The sequence below is a fragment of the Anabas testudineus genome, chromosome 2 (assembly GCF_900324465.2).
Source record: "Anabas testudineus chromosome 2, fAnaTes1.2, whole genome shotgun sequence".
Lineage (NCBI taxonomy): Eukaryota > Metazoa > Chordata > Actinopteri > Anabantiformes > Anabantidae > Anabas > Anabas testudineus.
Window position 1 is genome coordinate 9,843,546 of NC_046611.1, and position 13,934 is coordinate 9,857,479.

General features: G+C 39.6%; 1 protein-coding gene across 12 annotated transcripts in view; it reads right to left on the reverse strand.

The window, feature by feature from the left end:
• Nucleotides 1–3,215: 3,215 nt before the first annotated feature.
• Nucleotides 3,216–13,934, reverse strand: part of mbnl2 (muscleblind-like splicing regulator 2) — a 46,892-nt gene continuing 36,173 nt past the window's right edge. For 5 of the 12 annotated variants that reach the window (XM_026361937.1, XM_026361939.1, XM_026361940.1 and 2 more), the window contains 5 exons: nt 12,094–12,147; nt 11,517–11,667; nt 10,002–10,037; nt 8,829–8,923; nt 3,216–5,853 (listed from right to left, as the gene is read on the reverse strand). In XM_026361937.1, the coding sequence (XP_026217722.1) occupies nt 5,839–5,853; nt 8,829–8,923; nt 10,002–10,037; nt 11,517–11,667; nt 12,094–12,147 (351 nt within the window). In that variant the 3' untranslated portion in view covers nt 3,216–5,838. The remainder of the gene's footprint in view (nt 5,854–8,828; nt 8,924–10,001; nt 10,038–11,516; nt 11,668–12,093; nt 12,148–13,934) is intronic. The other 7 variants (XM_026361944.1, XM_026361945.1, XM_026361946.1 and 4 more) reach the window with 7 other exon arrangements.

Sequence of the window (13,934 nt, forward strand, 5' to 3'; positions counted from 1 at the left end):
CTGTGGACCGGTCGTGTAAACAAATAAAATGATGGTTTCTCTAGTGCAAGAGCACAAACTAATGTATAATTGTGCAGAAAATTAAAGTTCCTTCAACCTCCTGTTTTACCAAAACACATGCTTTTAAACCGATTATAAGGAAACTAGCAAACTTATGAGCGAGGGAATGCTACACCGCAGCGCAAACCTATTCTACACATTTAAAGGCTAAATTTGGAAAGTAACAGCTTGGCTACTTTCCAAGCTGTTACTTGGGAAGTTATAATGCAGTTATAATGTTGCTAGATTCAGCAACATTATAACTGCACAAAACAGGATAATTTCACATGTTACACACGTACATTAGCATTAAACATATGCTTTATTTTCATTTGGTCTTAAGTATTTATTTAACTAGTCTACAATCGTCTTCTCATGTTCGTGGGATTACAGAATGTAAGTACAGGAATGTTTATCTTCCGCATTAGTTATAATACTTTGTAGTTTGCTAACTACACATCTTCAGCAATGACATTCCTAGAAACTATTCTTATATATCCACTGCTTCCTGTATAAATCATGGCCCAACCACTGGACATTAACACAGTGGTATTACTGACCTCTCATATGTAGCTTCAGAAAATGCTTCACTGCACAAACAGGAAATGACACAGAGTTTACTTGGGCCAGTGTTTGATCTTGTCATGTGTATCATCTGTGGGAAATCACTTTAATTCAAGCAGCATTAAAGTCTTGTCTTTGTGTGTTTGTAGAGCCACAACTTAATAAAGTTCTAATTCGCTAGTAATCTGCTGCTTATTTACTTTTATAGCAGCAGTTCAGGAGTTGCATTCAGGGATGTAATGCATGTTTCTATAAAAATGCCACTTTAATTCACTCACTCACACACACACACACACACACACACACACACACACACACACACACACACACACACACACACACACACACACACACACACACAGGTATTTTATGACACAAATAAGAGGCCTTGACAAAAACATCATTTGATTTTCTTTATTTCTTTCTTTCAATAGATTTTACACTATCTTGCTGGAACCAAAGAAACATTGACTATAGAAACATAAAATAGCACAAAATATATGCAAAAAGAATACATTTAAAAATGATTACACTGAAACTATAAATTCAATGAGGGTCTTCTTGTTAATTTATCTTGATGTCTTTACGTTGTTGGTAGGGTATACTGCAACAATGATGGCACAGGCAGCCACAGTTCCTAACCTGCAGTCTCCAGTGCAGTGCCCTCTGGTGGCTACAGCTCTGAAGTACAAGCTCCAAAGAAGTCCATTGTAAGGCAATGGGACAAAAGCAGCTCACTGCAGATTTGGGAGACCAGAAGCTAAGATCAGTGACTGTTCACTCTGCTGCAGTCTCCTCTTTTGGCCTTGTGATGTGCACATTAAAACCTTTTTAACCTTTTAAAAATAATTGTAGGTATAAAGATATACATTTGAAATGAAACTGAGAAGGGGCTTGAGAAGAGAGACTAGTTCAAGTCTCTACATTTCACAAGAAATTTCACAAGAGCTCTGAAAACATAAAACCTTAAGCACAATGGACTCAAGATAAGGCAAAGTGTTTGGATAAGCTGAGTCTGCTCAGTTGACCAACTGCTCAGAAAGTGCTTACATTTTTCTTTTTACCATCAGTCAATTATCGGCAACACATTTCAAAAAAATATTACATCTCAAAAGGAATCCATACACAAGGGCATTGTGGGTCACCAAATGAGGACATTTTGTGTACAGACATTTTTTTTTTTCACTAGAAACATTCACGTTATCATTGAATAAGAAAAGAAAATATTGTTTTCCCATGCAACATGTTGAATTAAAGTTATTTACCGGTAGTGTCTGCTTTTGATTGATAAACAGATTTATTGTACTAGCAGGTTGCAGAAACCTCTAATAGGAAATGAAAAACAGATCACATCTTTAAACATATGAAAAGTGCAATCCTTAACTCTAGTGATACATATGCATCGAATAAAATGTCTCAGTGAGGAACCTAAAGGTCCTTTGTCAGGGGAACAATTGTACATCTGAACTTATTAATTTATAGATTATTTCATTCTTATATATATATATACATATACATACGTATATATGTATATATATTTATATATTATCTATGTAACATTGATGACTTTAAATCTATTTAAGTGTTACAATCACAGCACTATAGAGGCTGTTATTTGCTAATGAAAATATTAGGTCATTGTCATAATCTCAGTGAAGAATAAGAAATGTTCATATCTTCTTTACAATCTACCTTGTGTACAGTGTTCTAGCAAAAAGAAACAAAAATCAACTTAACAATGTCATTTACAAAAATACCGAACTTTAGTAATTGCAACATTTGGTTGCCACAGCAACAACTTAATATTGTTATGAAATACTACACTGCCCGTCCAAAAAAAAGTCACCACCTGGATTTAACTAAGCAAATAGGTAAGAGCCTCCCGTTGGATAATTACTGCATGGATGATTATATTCAGCTGGCAACAACTTGTTTAACCCTAAATGATGCAGAGCTTCTCATTTCTTAAACAACGATGTCTGAAGACACATCCTGTGGTCGTGGAAAAGCAGTTCATCTATTTCAAAAGAGTCAAATTATTGACATGAATCAAGCAAAGAAAACATCTAAGGAGATTGATGAAACTACTAAAACCAGAGTGAGAGAGAGAGGCGGGTGAAGGGATGCACCTAGTGCCTACCGTACAAGCCTGTGGGGGCAATGCTATGATCTGGGGTTGCTGCAGTTGGTCAGGTCTAGATTCAGCAACATTATGTGTCCAAAGTATGAGGTCAGCTGACTACTGAATATACTGAATGACCAGGTTATTCCATTAATGGATATTTTCTTCCCTGATGGCTTGGGCATATACCAAGATGACAGTGCCAGGATTCATTGGGTTAAAATTGTGAAAGAGTGGTTCAGGGAGCATGACACATCATTTGCACACATGGATTGGCCACCACAGAGTCCAGACCTTAACCCCATTGAGAAGATTTTTGCGCAGCAGTCCGACTCTCCCATCATCAATACAAGATGTTGGTAAAAAATTAATGCAACTCTGGACGGGAATAAATGCTGTGACATTGTAGAAGCTTATTGAAAAAATGACACGGTGAATGCGTACCGTAATCAAAGCTAAAGGCGGTCCAACAAAATCCTTGAGTGTGTGACTTCTTTTTGGATAGGCAGTGTATTATACTAGAGTGAAAAGTACATCTTTTTTAAAATTTTCTTCTCTTTTTTTTGGTAAAATGTCATCTATACAATAAACATTTTTTTCCCAACAACACAAGCAACTCTATAACTATGCTCATTGCTGCAACACCGTGATCCTTTAATCGATGAGAAGGCAAGAAAGATCCAGTAGCTTTCTATTGGTGGGTTGACTTTTAAACCCCACCCCTCAGACGTGTGCGACTTCTCATTCGCTGACCTGACAGGTTAGACCTTGAAATGACCAACCGTGCAGAACGTAGCACAGCTCAATAAATTACATTCATTTCAAAATAGAATAGTTTACAACATTGTTTTTGACTAAAATTTGACCAAGTGTAACTTAAGATAAATTACAACAAAATAGGACTTTTACCACCTTCCACAATTATTACATACAAATCATAATGCATGTAAAGACAATCAAAGTGAATGAAACGACACCGTGGAACCAGAGTGACGCAGGCTGGTTCCAAAGGTATGATGGTGGATTGTCAATGTTAATCAAGCACCATGAAATTACATCCAAATTTTGATAAATTTAGTATCATGAGTTAAAACACGTCTGTAAAAAAAAAAAAAAAAACTAAACTAAATAATGTTGGTGTAAAATAATACATTAACATTTATGATCTTGGCTAAAAAACAAAACAAAACAATGATTGTTCTAGGAGGTGGAGGTGGTGGAGGCTTCTGAGGGAATTCAAACATACCTTGATAATAGACACAACACAAATTTTAAATAACTTTGAATACATTTCTAGAACCATGAATATAAACTCTGAAAATTAGAGACACTTTACATACATTACACAGTTTACAATACATTTTTTTCTCACTCACGTTCCGCATGTAAACTACTCAAACCATGGTAAGAAACGATGGTACACCATGAAAGTCACCAAACATTCTACAAAGCTATTTTTGATTTGTTGTTTCTTTAACTTTTTTCTTGTTGTTTCGATAAAGTCACTTGTGATGTTAATGAACAGTTACTAGAAAACAGTTTCCAGTAACAATTTGCAAAAAATTGGATGTCTTTCCCGAAAGGTCCATGTAGCTTCTGACAGCCAGTGTCTTGTGTCTGTGACTTTTAGTGATACACTCTGGATGCATGTGTTGTTGATGAGCATTTTTTAGGCACTTCTACAGTTTTCTAAAATGGAACAGGATTATCGGTGATAGTAGGGTTGGACAGGACAACCGACGGTCACAGATAGCCCTCCAGTCGAAGTTCAAGTCATCTTTTTGCTTGACGAGTGTCGTCAAATGCACCGTTTTTTTTTTTTTGTTTCTTTTGTTTTTTTATTTTAGTTTAGTCTTAGCACTTGAGTCCCTCACCCACCCACCCCCCAAAAAACTCTCCTACCAGGCCTGATGTTGTCATTGCCTGCTAGACCTCGCTTCAAGTCCCAGTCTGCCGGCAGACCATCAGTCTCCAGGTACGAACATGCATGCACACACACACGCTCGCACACACACAAACACACACACCCACACACACACACACACACACACACACACACACAAGGCTTGGTATGTCTGGAACAAACCCTCAAGCTTTGTTAAGCCCTTGGCACAGACCCGAGCCTTTAGGCTTTTCGGTAATGGCCACGACTATCTTCTGTCAACACTGGGCACTATCTTCCCCTGTCCCGACTGCATGCAAAAATCCGTGCACAAACTATCCCGCCACTCCTCCCAAACCAAGAACTGAACCCAGCACCAAAACAAATAAAGGGTGTGTTCTGAGCAGCTTTTGCAATGGAAAAAGATTTTTTTAGAAAAAGAATTCATTAGGTTGTTTAAATGTGGCTTGTCTTTCTGGCAGGTTGATTCCATTGACCTCTTCCAAGCCGCAACTTTGGCAAGATGTTTCCGGAGATGAAAAGTTGGCAGGGTGGGGGAGGGGGAGGGGGAATAAGCTTCATGATGGCATTTTAACAGCATCTGGAGCGGATGAGGGTCATGCAGGAACCCTTACAGGGACAGTCACATTAAGAAAACATGAGCTTGTCTGGCCCCAAGGACATTCAACTTTGTAAAGAGGAAAAGCAAAGACCGCGAGACGAAAACCCTCTTGAAAGCGCCGAGTGCGTTGGTGTGGTTGTGCACGGGTTTTCTGTGACTCTTCCTGTTTTCCCACTTCAACATTAAGCACTATATTTCTCATACAGTGCAAAGCAAATACCTTTTGTTTGTTTGTTTTTTTTACCAACCAAAGGGATGAACGTTGTGCAGAGGTTTTTAGAGTAAATATGAAAGAGAGGGGATCCACGGTACTTTGGGAGAACAGTTGTTAAAATGACCTCTATAGTGTGTCTGTTATGTATGTAGTGTTATACATAAGAATATTTTTGACTTTTTCATGTTAATAGTTTTTTTCTAGCAATACATACAGTATATATATATTTTTGTGTGTGTTACACCGGCACTGCAGTTCTTACGGTTAAATTGAAGTGTTACACTCTTAGCATGCAGGTTGCTGGACCTCTAAGGGAGAGGTAAGGTAATATTTACAGAGGGGCTGTTTTGGGTTTCCTAGTGCAGCTTCGTGACACTCCGTTCCCTTCCTGACGCCTACTTCAGGATGATCTGGAGACGAGAGACAGAGAAATAGGAACAGAAAGAAGAGAAAATGAAGACAAATTAGAGAGACAAATTTACTAAACCTGCCAGACAGAAACTTTATTTACTCACAAATGTATTGTCACAAATGTATTTGCTTTCAACAATTTTTGATTCGTTATTAATTAACATATAACAAAATATTTTGATGCTTTTATTTTATTTGGTCCATCCTAAGATCTGGGTCAAACTGTTTTTGTCTTTTGTTCCTGTCTACTTCAGGATGGCCAAATATATGCAAAGGTTTTCACTCTCACTGTCCAGTGTTTCATGCAGAAACAAGCTAACTCTTCTAGTTATCTGCAAACAGCATTTGACCCAGGTCTGGTAAACCTCTCCCTTTATTATATAAAGATGTTCCACCACACAGTCAAGACAGAGAAAAGAATGAGAAGGGGAAAAGAAGAAGAAGAGAGAGAAATTGTTGATAGTGGGAAGACAGGTAGAAGAGATGCTGGCTTGCCACTGGCAGCAGACCAATGTAGAATAAAGCCGCATGGTGCTTGTTAGGAGACAACAGACAGCCAACAAAGCACAGAAGCCACTGGTCACATCACACAAGTTCATCACAGGTGGAGAGCGTGTGATTTGCACACGCTGAGAACAAAGCCAGCTCCACAGCGCAGTATGGAAATAAGAAAATATTACAGGGGGCCAGACAAGTGGGATCAGCTCATCAGAATGGTACATCCCACCCGTCTGGTATCACGGCTGGGTAAAGACAAGTGCCAAGAACTGTTTGCTGGGTCCTATTTGTCTTAGATTTAGTGCAGTTACAACAGCAGCATGTTTCAGCCAAGGACAAGTAGGGAATAGAAAGCAAATAACAGGTGATGATGTGCCTGGATGAATATTTGAATCTTAGAAAGTGTGGGTTACTGAATTGTGATGGTGGTTTGTACAGCTGGATCCTGCCTTTTAAAATCCAATTGTTAATCTAACTGCACTGGTTCTTCGTGATGCTGTTTGTTTAAGTGACTGTCAGTTATGTGATGTAATACCACATACAGACAGTAGAGTGTGCTCTAGCTTCATCACCTCCACGAGAACAGTGACGTTACCAGACCAGCACATGGAGTGATGTGGCTGGTTACTGCTTATCATGTCACAGTGACAGTAGCCATGAGTTGACCAGACTGTGAACCTCTCAATATGTCTGCAGCTTCCTGTTGCTTGATTTAATTTAATCTAAACTGAAAGGTTGTATGTTAAAGCTCGGTTTATTATTTCTAATATCACAAAGCCCCGTTAATTCCAGGATTTTGGTGTAAGAAGCATCGTAATAACTGAGGAGATGCTAGGAGCTAATGCTAACCAACTAACATGAGTAGAAATTTAGGATTTGCAGCCCAGCGTCTGGGACTATGAGGGTGCTTTTCAGCAAAAACAGTGATGTCACAAACATGTGCCCTTAAATAATAAAATAATAATAAATAAAAAAATAAAATCTTAGTCATAGTCTCTGGTGTTTTTTTTCTGACAAATCATACATGGTTGATGCTTGCAGTAAATAAAATATCTACTGTATGGCATACAGCTGCTGATTCTAAGTGTTAACTGTGTCCGAGCTGGAAGCATCTGTATGCAAGGTGGGGGAGAAAGAAAGAGAGGGGGACAGACGGAGACAGACAGCGAGGGCTGACGTCAGTGCTTCTCCGGCTCCTTGTCCCACATGCATCTTTAAAGAGCAGCTCTGCTTCCTGCTGCTACTGCTGCTGCATGCCAATTACAGGAAGAGACGGTGACTCACAGGAAGTGCACACATTGTTGGCCTACGAGGGGCAATAAAGGACAAGAGGCTGGGCTGGATCCTCGCAGAAATCATTAATTTAATTCTAAAATGTGGACCTGTCATGTTTTATTTTACAATGTTGATGCTTCTTCAATGTAATAAAAGGTGTGCATTTCAAACGAATTGATTCTCTAGCTTATGTTAGTGTTAATATATTTTATTATTTCCACTAAGAAAAAAAGCACGTAAAAACAGACTATATCTTAATATCCCCTCTCAAGTGATCTCATTCTCCATTCCCTGTTGTGGACAATTTTCCACTTGCTAACGTGATTGTTTGCCAGTTATATTTTTACCTGTGGATCTGGGTGTCCTCAAGTCACCTCAATACAGAGCTACCAGTAAATGACTGCTGGCTGTGTGAGGCCAGAGTGCCAGCATTGTGCTGAAATTTCCACGTTTAAAATGGGGCATACATGAGTCACTCTGGCATTCAAACCTGGCCCTGCTTCCCTGGCTCCTGCTGACATGCAGCAACAGGAGAGCCGCCGATCAGAGGCCATTTTTAGACAGCTTCTGTGATCATCTTTCCTGTCTGTGTGTCTCTCCCTAACAAGCGTGGCCTGTAATGCTTTCCTCACGTCTTTTTTATCCTACAGCTAGGATACAAAAGGTAAAGAGGTGAAATTGGGAGCAGTGGAAATGGAAAAAGATCCAACATGGCGGTTGTTACAGAGTGTTGCAGAAATTGCCTGAATGGGTGTGTGTGTGTATTTGCAGAGCACACAAGCTGTACAGATGATGCCCCTGCTGCAGATGGAGAGGCTTATTTGACAACAACAAGAGAAGTGGAAAATAAAACTTAAAACAGAACATGCAAAACAAAAACCAGGAAGTAGTGCAACACAACACGACTACTAATTTGCAAATGTGGGAGCTCTGAAGAAGTGCTGGTTGGGAGCAGCTAATGGGGCTTTACATGGCGTTTTACAAGAAATGTGATACACTGCACTGGCACTGGTTTTGGTCAGGTAGCCCCTCTCTGGAAAACACCCACTCACAGGTTTAGGAGGTTTGAGTGCAGGCACATTGATGGATGGGGAGGGGTTCAGCGTGGGCTCAGATGCCAGTTATTGCAGCTCACTATTAGAAGGCAGTACTTATTCAGAGCTCCGGGGACTGATGAAAGAAAGCTTTAAAAGGAGCAAACCTGATTGGCTGGTGCTGTTGCTGCGTAGGGGACACTTGTGGCAGGAGTTGTTGCTGCAGAGACAGTAGCAGGCGTAGCACTGTACATCATTGGGACTTTGTTTTGAGGGTAGGAAAGGGGAGGTGGGGGGAGGGCAGAGGGAGGAGGAATGGGGGAGAGGGTAGGAGGTGGCAGCAATGGACAGGTAGGTGGAGCATTATGGTAACCATGGCGACAGTTGTGATATGTGTGTGTACGTGTGTGTGTGTGTGTGTGTGTTGATGTTTGTTGTTGTTATTGTTTTTGATGGTGATGGTGGCAGATGTTACAGAGAGCCAGCAAGCCATCGTTAGGGTTACACCGGCAGATGGCATGCAACCATTCACAATGCAAAGCAAGGAATACAGAAAGAAAGAAAGAAAGTAAGAAAGAAAGAAAGAAGGAAAGAAAGAAAGAAAAAGAGAGGATGGGAGAAAAAAAAACAAGAGGAGAGAAGCTGATTACAATCACAATAAGGAAATTTATATGGAAAATCAGTTTGCTGTTTTTCCCAGAGAAGTTAAGGGGCACGGGACACCAATTAAAATGGTGGAATGGGAATTACATTTTTTCATGTCAAAAACATGCAACTGTAATGGACTATTGTACTATTATGTGAAAAAGTCTTAGTCATCACTTAAACTTTGTGCAACCTGTTGATTAGCCACGAGTATTTTTTGTAATTCCATCCCTTTTTTTGCAGAGACAACTGCTCCAGTTATGAGTAATTTCTCTGGGAAACTGATTTAAATTTCCTGCTTAACACAGCACAGCAAACAGACAGTAGCTATCCTACAGCTCAAGAACAGATCACTCTACAGTATTTTATTCACACTAACATTTTAATCATAAACAGTCATTTGCAAGAAAGTCAGCAGGGAAACAGGAAGTGAAACCACGACTCTTTCAGGTGATACAAAAAGTGTGCTTTATACCATGTGTCAGCCTAAAGAAATGGACAGTTGAAAGTGTCCTGGTGCACATTTAAAAAAGTCCCATCATCGCCACAGGAGGTGATGCACTGAAGTGATGACCTTTTGTCTCACCTGCAAGGGTGGTGGACATTGCCCACTCATCCCACTCCAACCCACCAACTCCCACATACAGTACATCAAACACTGTGTGTGAGAGAGCAAAGGGAAGGTCAGGACCTACCAAGACTGCTAGCAGGAGTCATGCACAAGACTGACCCTGTTGTGTTCATGCAGAAAAAAGACAGAGAGAGAAAGAGAGAGAGAGAGAGAGAGACAGAGGGAGAGAGGGAGACAGGGAGAGAGAGGAAGAAATAAATGGGTTAATCGAGAGGGAGGAGAACAACAAGGTTAGACAAGACAAAAACAGAGCTTCACTCAGCTCAGATGCTACTGGTTCAGTGGTGCTGTCAGCCAGTTAGGAATGAAGTAAACAACAGCAAGCAGAGAAACTCCCTAAGTCAGTCCTGGTATTAGTAAGAAAATACAGTTTTAACCAGCTCCAGCTATAATCAGACATTAATCAGACTTAGGTTGCTGTAGGACACTGTGGCCAAAACAGGAGTCATGATTACTTATCTTGTCTTATAACTGTGTCACCCTTACATTATATCATATATTATTTATGTACTTACGTCATTCTGTGTCTGCATATTCCATCTCTTTAAATTTGTGTTTCTATAGCATAGATCTATTGACATAGGATGTGTTTTACAGAATGTCGACCCTACCGTAGCAAATTTGTAATTACAGACTGTATAATGGAAACTGACTTGACCAAGCAGACCAAGCGGAGTCTAAGATAATCCTTTATCTGTGGCCACAAAACCCTAGTAACAGTATATGAAACCAGTATTTCGGATGAAAACTATATAATAAGGAATGTATAGAAAAAAAAGACTAAATAGTTGAAACTAAAGAAGTGACAGAGCCAAAAAGCAGCATCATGCATTGTCAGTACAATCATGTGCACAGGTCTCCAGAAAAAAACAGGTTGGTACACAAGACCCCATTTCCCACACACAGATACAGAGGGAGAGAGGGAGGAAGGGCATCTCACAGCACAGGGTTCAAATGAGCATGTAGAAAGAAGGATGATGGGTAGGAGTCTCATTGTAATACCTCATGAGCGTAGCTACAGGCTACAATATTAGCTGCAATTAACTTATTTATCGTGAGACTCAAGGGGACTTGAGTCACTGTTTGTGCGCAGTACACAGAGAGTGGGTTGTTTTAGTTAGGTGGAAGAAGGTCGCACACCTGAATATATCTGGAAAAACTGAAGAAAAATGTTTTTTTAAACTGTGTTTTTTTCTCCAATATTGATATTTGTCAAGACAGATAAAATGCACACGGAGCAAAAAGCCATTATTTAACCATTCTTTCAAACTGGAAACTAAACATTCTTACAAAGCCTATGGTTAGAAACAGGCTTGTTTTGCTCATTTGTATTCTTGAGGGTTAGACAGGTGGCTTGTATTCAGGTAGTACTGTATCATATCTTTGATCAAAGCCTGCATTGCTCTTCCACCTGGCAGCAATTACATGTTTATCTTGGCAGGTACTACATCAAAGTTTAGGGATGGTGAATGGCTAAAGCATTAGCACACACCAGCATCACACTTATATTGATTTGAAAAAGAAAATATCGAAATAAACAGACGTAACTTTAACATGTGAAACTCCAAAATGGTCTTACCTGTGGGAAAGAAAGCGGGTTGCTGGAGCTGTGCGTTGGCCAGCGCCTGCTGGTAGTGCAAAACATTGGGGCTGAACAGGGAGCTCGCTCCGTTGCTCTTCTCAAGTGCTGGTCTCTTTGGTAGGGGCTGGAGGACGCCGTGGGGGAACGCCTAGCCACAAAAGACAAACAAACACACAGACACAACAGAAGCACAACACATTTGAACTGTAGACTTACACAAGTAAATTCTTACATACTCTAAAAGTGTTATTTGTCTATGCACAGCACAACAAGCCAAAAATGGAAACTTGCTGTAACTATCACAAGGACAATGAGAAACTACACCATAGCAAGGCAATCATCAACAACACATTAAAGAAAATAGTGAGATAATTGGAATTACTTTAGCCTTACGTGGTAGTAATTCAATTTGTACAGTATAATGTAGAATAGTGATTTTAAATAATAAATATGTCTAACTTTAAAGTGTCTTACAGGGTTTCACAAAAACAAAAGAGCCAACTTAAATGTTGTGAGTGGCTACAGTACAATTAAAGAAGCTACATGCAAAGCAAAAGGTGAAAGGTCAAAGTACCAGGTCTACAGTTGCCTCGAGGGGTCGCTTCATTGCTTTGGCAGTCGACTGAGTCTTTAATTAGCAGGCAGCGAGCACATGATGGCAGTGGGCCAATGGGATTCAAGCGTATTAACATACAGGTAACAGCAAGCAGAGGTGCGTCATGGGGGACAGCATTGCATTGTGGATAGGTGAGAAGGAAAAAAACAAAAACAAAAATAATCTGAATGCAAGTATACCACATACAAAACAATAGGCATGCACATAAACAAAAAAATTGTTTTGTTTACTTTAAAGAAACATTGCTACTTTTTGAATTAGTACAAAAGCAAAAAAGCATCTACATTAAACTTTGGTTAAAAAAAAGCAAGATTCTATGATGTACTTCAAAACTACTGTGAAGGAATTTAGCGGTTTCAACAATTTCTTAACAAGTAAATCAACTTTTTAACATCTACGCAAGAACAAATACAGTAAACACAACTGATTCAGACTAAATACTGAGCTGACACAGAGGTTGCTACTACAGTCCTACACAGGCAATAATTAAAGTGCTCCGGGAGCATTCTATCTGATGAGATGACGTGCATTTGGGTCTGAGAAATGTCTAAAGCACCCACAGCGTGAGTGGGCTCTGGTCAAAGCTCCTCAAATTTTTCACCTCTGCCCTCACAACTAGTAGCAACAACTTGTCACGTGTGTGGGCAGATTTTAAGCTAAGGAAAAAAACGCTATTACTGCTGAACAGCTGTGTGGCAGTAACAGTAGGTGACCCTAGCTTTTAAAACAATCATCCTTTTCTGTAATGGTGCCAATTCACATCTAGCGCTTGAAATAAGAGACGAATCATCTAACTAAATCTGCATCATAAAGGGGTGTGGCTTGTTAGTGTGATTGATGCTGTGAGGTGAAGTTATAGCTCAGAGTATATTGTTATAGTATAATCACAGAATGTGGAGCTCTGTTTATTCTTACGTTTCTCCTAGAGAAAACTAGAAAGCAATTCAATCACAATCTAATGAGGTAATATAATAATAGTTTTCTTTAAGTTATTGCTTTTACTAATGTATTAGTCACTGCTGAGAGGAAAAAAGATGACATGGATGTAATGAGCACAGCACTTAAGGGGTCCATGCACAAGCCTCTTGCTTCATGTATGTGGATTTTCTAGCAGTATGTATCCTACTAAAGAGCGACAATGCGCTGCTGATGCACTGCGGTGTTAACAGACTTAAACGTTGTGGTTAGTTAAAATGGAAGATGGTCTCTTAAAGTGACATGAAAAGCAAAGATGATTGCATTTGACTTGCAATGAGGAAGAAGATCACAGCATGGCAAGCAACATATAATGTGGCACAGTAAAACAACATAATCTCAGTAATAGGATCTTCTTACTGTAACTGTATCAGTTAATGTGTAACCTTATCTACAGGACACTTTAGCGTGTTTGCTTTTTAAAAAAGTGAATTATGGATAATGATATTACCTATTTGCAGCAGTGCAGAAATACAGGTTTTATGGGTCTCTGCCTCAATAAAGGTGCCTCAGCTTAGGCTAAGGGCTAAAAGAAAATTGGATTAAAGGTGCTGACTAAACAACTGATTGTCCTAAGGTTAACCCCCCTCACCTCTAGCACAGCTTGTAACTGCTGATGGTAAACTGGGAATTGGATCATAAAGTTGATAAACTGGGGCATATGAGGTGACACAGGAGGAGTGTGAAGTGTCCAACTGTGAAGAGAATACACTAGCAACATAAAGTAGATCTTGCTGTGTGATGAAGTATTGTGTCCCTTTATGGAAACTGCTCTGATGGGTCAACATCAGGGGTCTCAGGCTCTCTTTTTTTATTATTACTTT